This window comes from Octopus sinensis, linkage group LG2, assembly GCF_006345805.1.
Source record: "Octopus sinensis linkage group LG2, ASM634580v1, whole genome shotgun sequence".
NCBI classification, from domain to species: Eukaryota; Metazoa; Mollusca; class Cephalopoda; order Octopoda; family Octopodidae; genus Octopus; species Octopus sinensis.
In genome coordinates this window covers 140,030,084-140,045,083 of record NC_042998.1, presented here as the reverse complement: position 1 = coordinate 140,045,083, position 15,000 = coordinate 140,030,084, and the positions used below count along the sequence as shown (strand labels likewise).

The 15,000-nt window shown below is 35.5% G+C and overlaps 1 protein-coding gene across 1 annotated transcript in view; it reads right to left on the bottom strand.

Moving 5' to 3' along the window:
• Positions 1-15,000, bottom strand: part of LOC115226062 (centrosomal protein of 112 kDa-like) — a 148,484-nt gene that overhangs the window by 112,779 nt on the left and 20,705 nt on the right. The window contains exons 3-7 of the mRNA XM_036499862.1: positions 14,331-14,474; positions 11,801-11,955; positions 8,751-8,880; positions 5,868-5,960; positions 3,160-3,219 (exon numbers count right to left, since the gene is read on the bottom strand). Coding sequence (XP_036355755.1) covers positions 3,160-3,219; positions 5,868-5,960; positions 8,751-8,880; positions 11,801-11,955; positions 14,331-14,474 — 582 coding nt within the window. The remainder of the gene's footprint in view (positions 1-3,159; positions 3,220-5,867; positions 5,961-8,750; positions 8,881-11,800; positions 11,956-14,330; positions 14,475-15,000) is intronic.

The window sequence follows — 15,000 nt, the reverse complement described above, 5'->3', positions numbered from 1 at the left end:
TAATTATTGCTTTGGCAAACATCAGCATGCATCAATAAATAACTTGCTTCCTGAATTCTGTAAAAAAAGAGCCACTAATCTCTCTCAGATCCATTGATCTGGGGGTAGCTTTGACTAAAGAGGTACAACCAGGTCAAAACACATGTGTCAAAGTCCCCTTGAGTCAATGAATTAAGTGTGTTTGTCAACACACATCACCTGAACGAAGATGGTGTTCTCTGATGGTGAAATACAACAGTGACCAGCATATTCACATTCAAATCTACTGGAACATATTAAGAATGAATATTTACATCATTGTTATGATTCTTGTTGTCCACTGTACCCATGATGATTACTGTTGGTTGGCACCATACCTGTTCCACATTAAATCATGCTGGTGCCACATTAATTGCTCCCTGCACACACTGTAAAACAGCTGGCATTAGTAAGGGCATCCAGCCATAGAAATCTAGCCAAATCAGAGTGGAACCTGGTGCAGCTCCTCTGCTTGCCAACTCTGGTCAAACCATCCAACCCATGCCAGTATGGAAAACGAATGTTAAAGGATGATGATGATGATGATGATGATGATGATGATGATAGACATCAATGCACATCAGCAGATAATTTATTTGCTGAATTCTATAAGCAAGAGCCACAAACTCTTGTTAAATTCATTAGTCCAGGGTAGTTTTAGCTGAGGAGACAATGATATCGAAACACTGGGTGTCACAAAATACCCTGACCCAAATGAACCAAGTGTATTATGATATTATGAACACACATTTATCTGAAAGATGTCATTCTTCAACAACAAAATACAATAACGATTAACATATTAACATTTAAATTTGCCAAAACATATTAAGAACTAATATCATTTTGATTCTTGCTGTCCTCTGTGCAAATTGATAAATTAATAACATAAAGCAACCTGTTCTTTAAACACCACCATTACAGTGATCAGTTTAGTTATATAGTAAATGGGAAGCTAGAAGAAGTTCAATTTTATTTGGACAAGGTGTATTGAAGTGATAAACAACTTGCGTTACCTTGGTAACCTGAGATTTGGTGAAAGTGGCGGAACCAGTGAGTGTTTTATAGTAGCCAAGAGATAAGAAAACTTCCATCTGTAGAAATTAGTAAACTGATTTTTATCAGAACACCTCAGTATCCCATATATAGTGATGTTGTGTGTACAGACAGTCATCTCAGAGAGAAGGAAAACTATGTCAATGCATGTGTGTATGTACATGTGTGCATGAGCATAAATAAGAGTCTATGCGTGTCTGTGTGTTTGTATGAGAGTCTGTACATGTCTGTGAGCATGACAGTCTCCAGGGTGTGTGTGCGTGTGTGTGTGAGTGTGTGTAAGTGTGTATATATTTCTGCATGTATATATGGATATGTGTATGCAATAACCACATGAATAAAAACGTCTGTATGTTTATATGTGCGTGACAGTGTGTGTGTGTGTGAGAATGTGTAAGTGTGTGTGTGCATACACCTATGTGTGTGCCTGTGCATGTGCATATATACATGCAAGTATGCATGTATCTGTATATATGTCTGTATGAAAGAGAGAGAAAGTGTGTGTGTGTGTGTGTGTGTATTTCCATGCATATTGTTTGTATGCTTGTTGTTACTTAGTGAGACAGAGTGTGGAAACTTGAAATCAAACTAAAGATGGATGGAATCATGATTTGAATCTGTGGAGCTTCAAGATTATACGAAGAAGTTTAGAAAATTAAAAAGTGTGATTTGATTGTTATGGGAATGCAATGAGGTGAGAACAGCCGATGACTATTGGGAAATAAATGCATTATTAAACTACTGACTAATGTTATGGAGTGGAGCAAGACAGAAATATAATAGATTTGTTTCAGAGAGTTGCAGCGAGCTAGGAACAGTTGCAGAGAAATGGTGGGGGCAGACTATTCAACAGAATTATTTGTCCTGTAATAATAGCGTAAGAAGTCAAGCTTAATATGGTGATGGTAATTTCTAGAAGTAGTAGTGGGAGTGGTGGTGATAGTTCTGCCTGTGCAAACATTGCAGATTTTTTTGTTTTTATTTTAACTCTTGGCTGTAACTGTACATGTATATGTATCTATGCATGAGATTGTCTGTAGCTGTCTGTGTGCATGCCACTGTGTATTTGTGTGTGAATATGTGTAGGTGTGTGCATACACACATATGGATTGAGTCTCCCATCCATGTAGGCCATGGTGAAATTTGAACTTGAAATGAAATGCACTAGAACAAATACCACAAATCATCTGATCAAAAGATCTTAAAGTTCCTCCAAGTCACTGCCCTGGATTAGCACATTTTTTTTTTACCTTGAAAGGAAGAGGAAAGCTAAGGTTAACCATGGAAGAATCTGAACTCAGAGCAGAAAGAGTGAAAGTCAAAGAGCATGAGTCAAAAAAAAACAAAAAAAAAACAAAACAAAGATTGAAATTCCTTCTTAAGCCACAGACTCACAAGGCCAGATTCCCAGATTCTGTGGCGTTATATATTCCTCCCCTTAATGGGACACTGGTTCATCACAGGATTACTAATTTTTGCCAGCTGAGTGGACTTGAGCAGTGTTAAATTAAGTGTTTTGCTCAAGAGTGCAATGCATGACCCAGTCCAGGAATTGAAACCTCAGTCTTATGATCATGAGTCCAATGTTATAACCACTAATCTCCATGCTTCCACAATAGCATGAGTATTTATCTGATATGCTAAAGACTCTACAAAAGGCCACCTTAGTCAGGGTGTCATTGTTTTGGTAGCAATGGTTTCTAGTAAAGGTGATGTCAGTCAGTAGTGATGATAGTGTTAGTGACAAAGTAGTAAAAAGCGTCCATGTGGCACCACGTAAAAGCAACTGTGCAGTGTCACATAAAAGCGCCTGTGCAGTGCCACATAAAAGCACCTGTGCAATACTACATAAAAGCACTCATCCAGTGCCACATAAAAGCATCCAGCACACTCTGTAAAGTGGTTGGTGTTAAGAAGGGCATCCAGCTGTAGAAAACCATGCCAAATCAGACTGGAGTCTGGTGCAGCCTTCCAGCTTGCCAGCTCTAGTCACATCATCCAACCCATGCCAGCATGGACAATGGATGTTAAATGATGATGATGATGATGAATACTAGTTTGCAGGGAAGAAAATTGCAAGTTCACCTGTTTATCATGGAGCTCTTCCAGATGATGTTTATCAGCATTATAAGTGTTTTCTAATTCCTGTAAAAAAAAAAAAATACATCAATTGAGACAATTGAAAGGAAGTAATACCATAATCTCACTTCAATAAAATAATCATAAAAACATAAAAAATGATTTTTTTATTCTCTGATTTCATTCTTTCACTAAAAGAGACACATTAAACCTTCTCCCAGTGTTTGGTTTTTATTCTTTTGTTTGTTTCAGTCATTAGACTACAGACATGCTGGAGCACCAATTTAAGGAATTTTAGTTAACTAATTGACCCCACAACTAATTTTCTTTTTAAGCCTGGTATTTATTCTATTGACACTTTTGCTGAACCACTAAGTTATGGGGGATGTAAACACACCAACACCGATTGTTGGTAGTGAGGAACAAACACAGACACAAAGAGACACACACAAACCCTTGCACACACACTGTCTCTCTCTCTCTCTCTCTCACACACACACACACACACACACGTAACGGTTTCCTTTCAGTTTCTGTCTACCAAATTCACTCACAAGATTTTGTCGGTCTGAGGCTATGGTAGAAGACACATGCCCAAGGTGCCATGCAATGGGACTGAACCCAGAACCATGTAGTTGGAAAGCAAACTCATTAGCTCTGTACCACAGTGAGAATAACTCAGGGGTTTAAAAAATTTTTTTAAATAATTTTTGCCTCATTATGTAATTATTTCTAATTTAGACATAAGGTGAGCAATTTAGAGGAAAGGGTCAGTAGATACCATTGATTTCAGTCTATGACCAGTACTTTATTGCATCAACTCCTGGGGGAAGAAAGGCAAAGCTGACACCAATAGGATTCAAACTCAGAATGTAAAGAGCTGGAACAAGAACTGTAAGGTATTTTACCCAACACTCTAATAATGATTCCGTTGTCCTTCTGACCTTCTGTCTCATTAATAATAGTTCTTGTCCCTTTATCACACTTTAGCCTCCCAACACCTGACACACAGACACCTCCCTCAATACTGCACTCTTACTCAGTTGAGGGGTATGGTGTTGGAAATTACTTGGTGACTTCATACCTGCTGTTGCCACTAAAGAAAGGAGCACCCTGTTATAATATGTAAAGTGATTGGCATTAGAAAAGACATCTAGATGTAGAAACCCTGCCAAAGTAGACATTGGATGCAGTAATCTAGCTCATTGGATTGGATCTTGTCAAACCATGCAACCGATGCCAGTATGGAACATAGACACTAAATGAGGACGATAATGACAACCATTATTATTATCATTATTATATTCTGAGTTCAAATTGTGCCGAGGTCAACTTTACCTTTCATCCTTTCAGGGTTGATAAATTAAGTACCAGTTGAATACTGGGGTCGATGTAATCGACTATCCCCCTCCCCCAAATTTCAGGCCTTGTGCCTATAATAGAAAAGATTATTACTATTATTGTTGTTGTTATTATGAGTATTATAGTTATTAATAATAATAATTGCTCAATACTACAGATTTGCTTGTCAGTTGATTGACCAGTTGAATATGTCCCTTAGTGGCTGACAATATATGCATCTCTGATCATGAGCAGGAGTAGTGAGAGAACATTATAGCCATGTATTGAGAGGAATGCTTTGGGGTTTGAATAATTCACCTCTGGAAACATGGGAGTTTCATTCAACATCCTTAAATAACTCTCATTTAGGGAGCTTTTGAGTGGGATGGGCTACTCAATCTGAAGAAAATTCTAACTGGGCCCCACTTGCAAGGTCATACACTGTTTATCTTGACATAAGGTCACTATGTTGCACACATATGGTTATGACACATGTGTCTGGTGTACCCTTATCAGACAGGTAGTCATGATGGGTATACTGGGCTTTGTATATTTGTACCCAAGTGTCACTTTGATGGCATGCACTGCTCTCTCACTCAATAATAATAATAGGTATTGTCATACAGCAGTATGTATGCCCTCCAGAGATCCTGAAAATTGTAATCGCTTTTCCTTCTCCCATTCATTCTATACAGACAAACACCTCAAAAGTAAATAGATACCTCTCATTATACTGTTTTATCTGTGCACATACCACCTAGTACTTTAAACTTGCTATTTTATACACAAAATCATGTCTAGGAAATACTAGAGTAAGTATTCAAATGCATGAAATTTCATTATTTTGTTTCTAGAAATAAATCTTTCAAGAATGATGGTATCTATTTACTTTTAAGATTATCATCATCATTAAATACCCGTTTTCTGTGCTGGCATATCTTGGACAGTTTGACCATATCTTGTAAGGCCAGGGGCTGCACCAGGCTCCATAGTCTGTTTTGAGACATCTATGTATATCTGTCATTCTGAGACTGTGGTTCCCCCATTATTTCAGAATTTTATATTTGAACATTATATTGGCTCTATGATTTGAAAGAGAAACATTTTAAAGCATAACTTGTTTCTCTACGCACTTTTCAGTTTCCACAGTTACTTTATTCTGCTTGTCAAGTAAATAGGACAGATAAAAATTTAGTGTCTTGTCCATGCTACCAGCAAAAGAAAGTAAAAACACATGATTTTTGTTTTTTTTAACTGAGAAACTAATATCATTTTCACCTGGCTGACATTCACCTAAGATGAAAGCCACTCCTAACCAATATAACTTTCAAAGCCAAGATAAGGTGGAAAAAAAACAACAAAAAAACAACAACCTTAATTTGTCTGTGCCGTTCACTTTCTGTGTCTTGGAGTTTCTGCTTTAGCTGCTGGATACATTTTCCTTGTTCAATATTCGATTCTGATAGCTGCAAAGAGAAAAGTATTCATTTTTACACAGCAGAACATGTTTCAAGTTGAATTTATATTCCAAACACCAGCTTACTAAGGACAAAATTATTTTGCTAAATTCTTCTTTATTTTCAAGATTAATTGAAACAAAAGCAGTATTTTTCAACAGAAATATGGTAACAAAAGGGTTAAAGTGATCTAAATTAAAATCTTCCATCAAAGTTTCCTCTTAATTCACGTTCCAAACACCAGCTTAATAGTGACAAAGTTGTTCTACTAAATTCTTCAAAATCAAGTGAAACAAAGGCAAAATATTCCAAAAGAAATATAAACGGAAGGGTTAATTAACAGTATTTGCTACTAATTATATATATATCTCATAAAGATTACAGTGCTATGAGCATTATTTCAACTTTGTCTAAGAAAAACCATTAAATCATTGCTATAATACTGTTAACAGACCTTCTTTATCTTTTATCTTTTACTTATTTCAGCCATTGGACTGTGGCCAGGCTGGGGCACCACTTTGAAGGGTTTAGTAGAATTAATTAACCCCAATACTTAATATTTTTTTTTTAAAGTCTCATACTTATTTTATCAGTCTCTTTCAGTGAATCACTATGTTAGAGCGACTAAACAAACCAATGCCAGCTGTCAAATGGTGAGGAAAAAACACAAAGAACACACGCACATATGCATATGCACATGTGTGCATACAGGAGCCCCCCCCCATCAGTCACTCGAACATGCATCAGCACAAGTATACAAAACTCTAAGCATGATATTTTTAAATGAATGCATGTCTCTTCCCTCCGTGCCTTCAATGTTTATATCCAAAGGGATGGCCACCAACTTAGGTCAAAACAACTTGGCACCAATACTAGTTTCAAATTTTGGCACAAGGCCAGTAATTTCGGGGCAGGGACCAAGTCAATTACATCAACCCCCAGCGCTCAACTGAGACATTGCTCTCAGAGTACAAAGAGCTAGAACAGATACTGCTAAGCATTTTGCATGAGTCTCTGGATTGGTACTTTCTCATCAACCTTAACCTTTTAGCATTTAAACCAGTCAAATCCGGTTGAAATATTCTCCCTGTGTTATGTTCAAACTGACCAGATCTGGCTTCTCACACTTATCCTGTGATGTCATCCTAAAAATAATCAATCACGTCATCAAAATCTCTAAACTACAAAATAACGCATGATTAATTCAAAACAACATGAATAAATGAGCAGGCTGTGTAGTAAGTAACTTACTTCCCAACCACATGGTTCTGGGTTCAGTCCCACTGTGTGACACCTTAGGCAAGTGTCTTCTACTATAGCCTCAGGCCGATCAAAGCCTTGTGAGTGGATTTGGTACATGGAAACTGAAAGAAGCCCATCGTATATATGTGTGTATGTGTGTGCATTTGTGTCTGCCACTCCAACATCACTTGACAACCGATGCCGGTGTGTTTACATCCCCATAACTTAGCAGTTCGCCAAAATAGACCGATAGAATAAGTACTAGGCTTACAAAGAATAAGTCCTAGAGTCGATTTGCTTGATTAAAGGTGGTGCTCTAGCATGGCCGCAGCCAAATGACTGAAACAAATAAAAGAATAAAATAAACAAGCATTATATATTTGACAGGCATATTAAATAAAGTTGACTGTGGCAGGATCTGAACTCAGAGAGGTGGAACAAATACCATGAAGCTGTCTATATTCTATTCAACACTGTAATGCCTCAGCCAACTTGCAGCCTTCATGCTATTTCAAAAAGACAGTATAGCAACAGTACAACCACCATATAACCACAGTATGACAATTGTATAACTAGCATATAACCATTATATAACCACTGTAGAACCACCACAGTATAACGGCAATACAACCACAGTAAACCATCATATAATAACAATACAACCACAGTATAACCATTGTATAACCACTGCATAACGGGTAAGAGTAAAGACCCCCTTTGGTCCTGAATGACCATAGGATTGCACCTAGAAAGTCCCCTTCTGAAACATGGTTGTTTATGGAAGACCAGCAGTCACTCATGCATGCATACCAGCCTCCCCTCTCTATGCCACTGATGTTATCCAAGGGAAATGCAAACACTGATACAGCTTGGCACCACTGACGATGCAACTCATTTCTACAGCTGAGCAAACTGGAGCAATGTGAAATAAAGTGTCTTGCTCAAGAACACAATACGCAGCCTGGTCTAGGAATCGAACTCACCACCTCATGATTGTGAGCCCAATGCTCTAACTACTGAACCACGTGCCTTCGGCAGTATAACCACTGAATAACCACCACAGTATAATAACAGTACAACCACTATGTAACCACAATACAACTACAGTATAACTATTGTAAAACCACAGTATAACCATCATATGAGTAACATGTAACCATATTATAACTTTTGTATAACCACCAGAGTATAATGACAATACAACCACAGTATAACCACTATAAAACCACTGTATAACCATCATATGACTAACATACAACCACAGTATAACCATTGTATGATTAACATACAACCTCAGTATAACCATTGTATAACCACTGTATAACCATCATATAACTAACATATATCCATTGTATAACCACCACAGTATAAAGACAATACATCCACAATACAACCACTATACAACCACTGTATGACTAAACCACTGTATAACCATTGTATAACTAGCATGTGACTACTGTATAACCCTTGCATAACCACAGTATAACTACAATATAACCCTGTACAATCACTGTATAGCCACAATATACAGCAGGAATAACTACAGCTGTTATTTACCTGGCTATTAAGTTCTTTATATTTTTTTTCCGTGTTTGCGTATGTTGTTCTGAACTGTTCTTCCATGTCTGAAACCTTTTTACTGTGTTGTTGTTGCAAATCATTGAGTTTTTCTGATAGTTTGGATTCACTGAAATATTTCATTTAAGGAAAATCAAAGCAAGAATAATAACTGTAAACAACAATAATGACAATTACAGCATGGAATGAAGGCACATATTAGCCACTCAAAAACACGTAGAGACTGTTTAAACATTTATTATTTATCTTTTATCTGCTTCAGTCATTAGACTACAGGCCATGCTGGGACACAGCCTTGGAAAAGTTTTAGTCAAATGAATTGACCCTAGTACTTATTGCTATTTTTTTTTTAAGCTTGCTACTCATTCTATCAGTCCCCTTTTGCTGAACCATTGAGTTACAGGAATGTAAACAAACCAACATTGGTTGTCAAGCGGTGGTGGGGACAAAAACTCAGACATACACACACACATATATACAACACGCTTCTTTCAGTTTCTGTCTACCAAATCCACTCACAAGGTTTTGGTTGGCCCAAGGCTATAATGGAAAACACTTAACCAAGGTGCCATTCAGCGGGCCTGAGCCCTGAACCATGTGGTTGGGAAGCAAACTTCTTACCATACAGCCATGCCTGTGTCTATGTATATAGATGAAATTATATTTATGACCCAACCCTGAAACCTATATATATATATATATATATATATATATATATATATATATATATATACAAAGTAAGATAGGAGTTATGGGTGTAACCCACTATAGGATATTATCTATGCAATATACTGTTGGTAAAGTACCCAGCTGAAACAGCTATAAGAAGTGATTTTATTGATTTTAATAATTTATATTATGACTTTTATAATTTGTATTCTTATCTCATATGTATTGAATTATAAGATATATATGTATGATATTGAGGTTCTCATTTTGTTAAATGAATAAATAATCCAACATTCTAATATCCGAAAGTTGATGAACAAACTAAATTTATTTCTCCATTTTCTTATTTGTATATATATATATATATATATATATATATATATATATATATATATTTATATATTGACCCACAACCTCACCTCAAACTACTTGTAGCGGAATCATATCAGTGACCAGGTCACAGTTGGTGTGATGAAAATTTTGACCACAAATAATGTCTAAATGTTTGCCCATTTTAGCATCACCATGTGTCTTCTATGCTGTAATTATACATCTTTGAAATAATAATGATGATTTCTAACTTTGGCATTGAGGCATTAGGGTGTTGGCCTCATGATTGTAAGGTTGTGACTTTGATTCTTGGACTGGGTGGTGTTGTGTTCTTGAGCAAAATACTTCATTTCATGTTGCTCCAGTTCACTCAGCTGGCAAAAATGAGTAATGCTGCAAAGGATCAGCACCCTGTTCAGGTGGGGAATATATATATATCATGGAAACTGGGAAATCAGCCCTCATGAGTTTATATCATTTGGGAAAGAACTTTATTTTTACTAACTTTGGCATATGGTAGAGGAGCCGTAACTGAATCAGCATCAGCTTTTGAGACCATAGAGTGCTATAAAAACAAAGCAGGCCTTGGTGGAATTTGAACTCATAATATAGTGAGACACCATCATAATAATCATTTAATGCTAAGGAGCCAACAGGTCTAAGGGCTGCATCATACTCCAGTGTCTGATTTTGCATGGTTTCTATAGTTACATGCCCTTCTCATGTTAATCAATTTAAGGAATGTACTGGATGCTAGTTTTGTGCCATCAGCACTTGTGAGGTTGCCATGCAGCCTGTAAGATTGCATGGCAACCTGTAAGGTGGGAAGTTTTATGCTAGGGAATGAAGGGTTAAAGAATGACAGAAAGGGCAAGAGCAGAAAAGGTCCCCGGGATGTAGAGGAGTTACATAACTCATATTTTAGAAGAGAAGGTGAAATTGATCTGGAAGAGCTAGAAAGCTCCACCACCACCACCACCACCACCATCATCATCATCATTATCATCATCACCGCCACCGCCACAATCATCATCATCATTATTATTTATCTCTAACATAGGCACAAGGTTGGAAATTTTTTGTAGGGAAGGGGATAGTTGATGAAATGAACCCTGGTACTTGACTGGTACTTCATTTTACTAGGCTCCAAAGGAATGGAAGTCAACGGTGACTTCAGCAAGATTTGAACTCAGAACATAAGGAGCCAGAAGAAATAACACAAGGCATATTGTCTGATGCTTTTAATGATTTTCTACTCCACTCTTAAAACAATAATTACTACTCATTTAGACACAAAGCTATCAGTTTTGGAGGAAGGGGCTGGTTGATTAAATGAACCCTACTAATTTATTGGTACTTTCTTTTATGAATGGCAAAATTAACCTTGTTGAAATGTGAAATCAGAACATAAGGAACCAGAAGGCATTTAAGTTTAATGAACTCTGCAAATCCACTACCCTTAAAATATTACAGTTCTATATTTAGGAGATGAGGAATTATGTACATTATTTACATTTGATGGATATTTGTCCTCATCTTGTTTGTTGTTAACACAATGTTTTGGCTGATATACTCTCCAGCCTTCATCAGATGTCTTGGGGAAATTTCAAACCTGGGTTATCGTTCCTAAGGTATTTTTTGATGTTATTATTATTATTATTATTATTATTATTATTATTATTATTATTATTATTATTATTATTATTATTATTATTATCATTAATAAAATATTAATCCTTTCTACTAAAGGCACAAAGCCAGCAATTTCAAGGAGGGGATAAGCTGATGACATTGACCCTGGTGGATAAAAGGCAAAGTTGACCTGGGCGGAATTTAAACTCAGAACGTAGCAATGGGTGAAATACTGCTAAGCATTTCGTCCAGCATGCTAATGATTCTGCCAACTCGCCACCTTAAAAATAATAATAATAATAATGCTTCTAGAAAGCAGATAAAGAATTTTATTAGTTTCTCTGTTCATGTGTCAGTTTCAGTTAATTCATATACACTAATTAAAATAGATTAATTACCTTTGTTTTAATGAGTGTATTTCTTCCTTTTGGTTGTCAATGGTTGTTTGTAGTTCTTTATTTTCCGTTTCCAAAACATTTCGTTTCTTAGAAATTGAGTCTGCTTCAAGAACAAGTTCTTGAACTCTACCCTCCAGATCTTTGATCATATTTATCTGTTGAATAAAATCAATCAATCAATCAATATTTTATTCAATTCATGTGTGATGAATAGAGACAATTGTTTGAACTTTCATAATCAATGGTTAAGAAGTTTGGTTTTGCAATCATGTGATTTTGGGTTCTGTCCCACTGAGTAGCACATTGGGAAAGTATCTTCTACCATATAGCTCTCGGATGACTAATGCCTTGTGAGTGACTCTGATAGACGGAAATGGTACAAAGCCCATCACATATATAAATACATACATACACATACATGCACTCATGCATACATATGCATATTTGTGTGCATATATGTATGTGTCTATGTATGTATGTGTGATGTGCATATATATATATATATATATATATATATATATAATGAATTAATAAATAAATAAAACATATGCATATATACATACATATATGTACGTACCTACCTCTACATGTATATTTACATGCTTATATGGGTACAGGACACCCAAAAAGCGTCAAACACAATGAGAAACAAAAACATAAACACAAAACCAAACACACGCATCCATTTCTAAGTAAGATTGTTCTTATATATATATATATATATATATATATATATAGATAGATAGATAGATACATACATATATATATATATATATATATATATATACACATACATATATACATACACACACATACACACATATATATATATATATATATATATATATACATATATATACACACATATACATACATACACACAAACACACATATACATATATATATATACATACACACACACACACTCACACACACACATACATACACACAAACATACATGTATATAGTAAATGAAAAGATGTATGGAAAATAAACAAACAACAATGTATACTGAGTGTACAACCGGATGGGAGACAAACACAGAAGATCCCTAATTCTTCATCAGTTATCAACCAATTAGTAATATTCAGTTTTGTACCATTAATGATAAGACTGAGCACTTCCTATATTGGTGGTATCCACAAAAATTTCTGGAGGATATAGGGCTGAGAGCAAACAAAGCAAAACAAAACAATACAGAATGGACACACGAAAATGAAAAAATGTGACTTAGGATGATGGACAAAGATGAAATAAATAAGAAATGAGCAAAACACAGATGAATAAATTTTATGCTGTGAGGAGGAAGAGAAAAAGTGTAATGATTCAGATAGAAAGTTTTGTTGGAGAGAGAGATGACATAATTACTGGTGTTGTTGGATAAGTATTCTGGGAGAGTAGAGAGAGTAAAGAAACATTATTATTATAAGGGTGATGAATAAGAAAGATAGATGGAATTTGGATAAGTTTTTCTCTGCTAGCCTTGTTTAGACTAGGGCTAATTGCAGCAGGATGTTTTTTATGGCTGGATGCTTTTTCAGTTGCCAACCTTACATGTTTTTTCAAGTAAAAGATTATTTGATTCCAGAGGAATTCTAAAGTGCAGAGTCAGAAGATGATTTGTTGAAAGGAAATGTCAACAAATGTTCCTGGTTGCACTCCTGTCACAAATGGTGACATCACTGCTTGAACCTGAGCTGCAAGTAGTGATTATCACCAGCTGTAGCCACAGCTCAATGTAGGTTGTAAACATTTATGTGGAGACATATATGCATGCACGCATGCATGCACACACACACACACACACACACACACACACACACACACACACATACACAACACCTTCTTTTACTTTCTGTTGAAGAAAATATTCTCTCACAAAAAATTTTGTCAGCCCAGAGCTGAAATAGAGGACACTTGCCCTGTGGGATTGAACACAAAGCCACATGGTTGAGAAGTGAAATTCTTTAATCATGCAGTCACTGCATGTACCCCATAGTTCATAGCATATAATTATAAGAACATGGGACAGCTGAACCCTGAAGGTTTTTTGTATGGCTGACAATATAGATGGGTGGAAATTCTTCCATTCAGAGCTGCAATTAAATGAAGTGAATGGGGAACAATACCATGAATTAAAAGAAATATTAGTCGATGCTGCAGGAAAACATTTAAAAAAATTCTTAATCTCATCACATTTTGTTAAATAAATACCTTACTAATTGTCAATGCAAGTTCTCAAAAATCCATAACAGAAAAATTATGCAAAACAATTATTAGTAGAATGTAAAAATAATAGGAATATAATATTTAAGCAAAGAAAATTTACATTTTTAAGCATGACACTAAAAAAGAAAAAAACTTGAACAAAGATCTATTAAAATTTAATACTCTGTGTGTAACAGATTGCTTAAAATGCAATAATATTTAGTCATTCGAAAGTTATTAATTCCATTTTAATTCCACTCTTTATTAACAACGGAGGCGTTTCTCTGAATGAAGTTCCAAGTCAACAGAAAAATCCACTTACATTGCCATTGTTTTGCTTTTTGTATGCTTCCTCCATTTCCTCCAATCTCGCATTTGTCTCGTCAAGCATATTCTTAATGTTCTGCGAATGCTGACGCCGTAGTTCCACTTTTTCTCGTTCCATATCATTGAGAAGGGTTTGTAACTGTACAGAAAAGGAAGACAATGATATGGCATTAAGCATGATTAATTCAAAATTCTACTATCAACCTATAATGATGCAATGACCAGGTTTATCATATTTGATTTTAAGACTTTATATCTGTTATTTTATGTTATCATATGACCCTATAAATCTAGATATGGTTTGGCAAAGCATGTTGTTCTTAATGTTACCCTATAAACTGGAAGTGGTAGAGATAACTATTTCTACTTCATTTCTGTCATGTATATTAATGTGTCTTTGCTTTGGGTTTCTACAGATTCTGAGTGCAAATTGGAAGCTCTTGACACAAACACATGCAATGTATACAGCAATGAATACTGAACACAGAGAGTTTCATACATTCCCATTGTTACTAATAATATCATGTCTGAAACCTTAACCCTTTTGTTACTGTATTTATTTTGAGATGTTCTGTGTTTCTTTCAATTATTTTAAATATAACAAAGAATTTAGTAAAATAACTTAATTATCATTAAGCTAGTGTTAGGAACATAAATTGTGACTA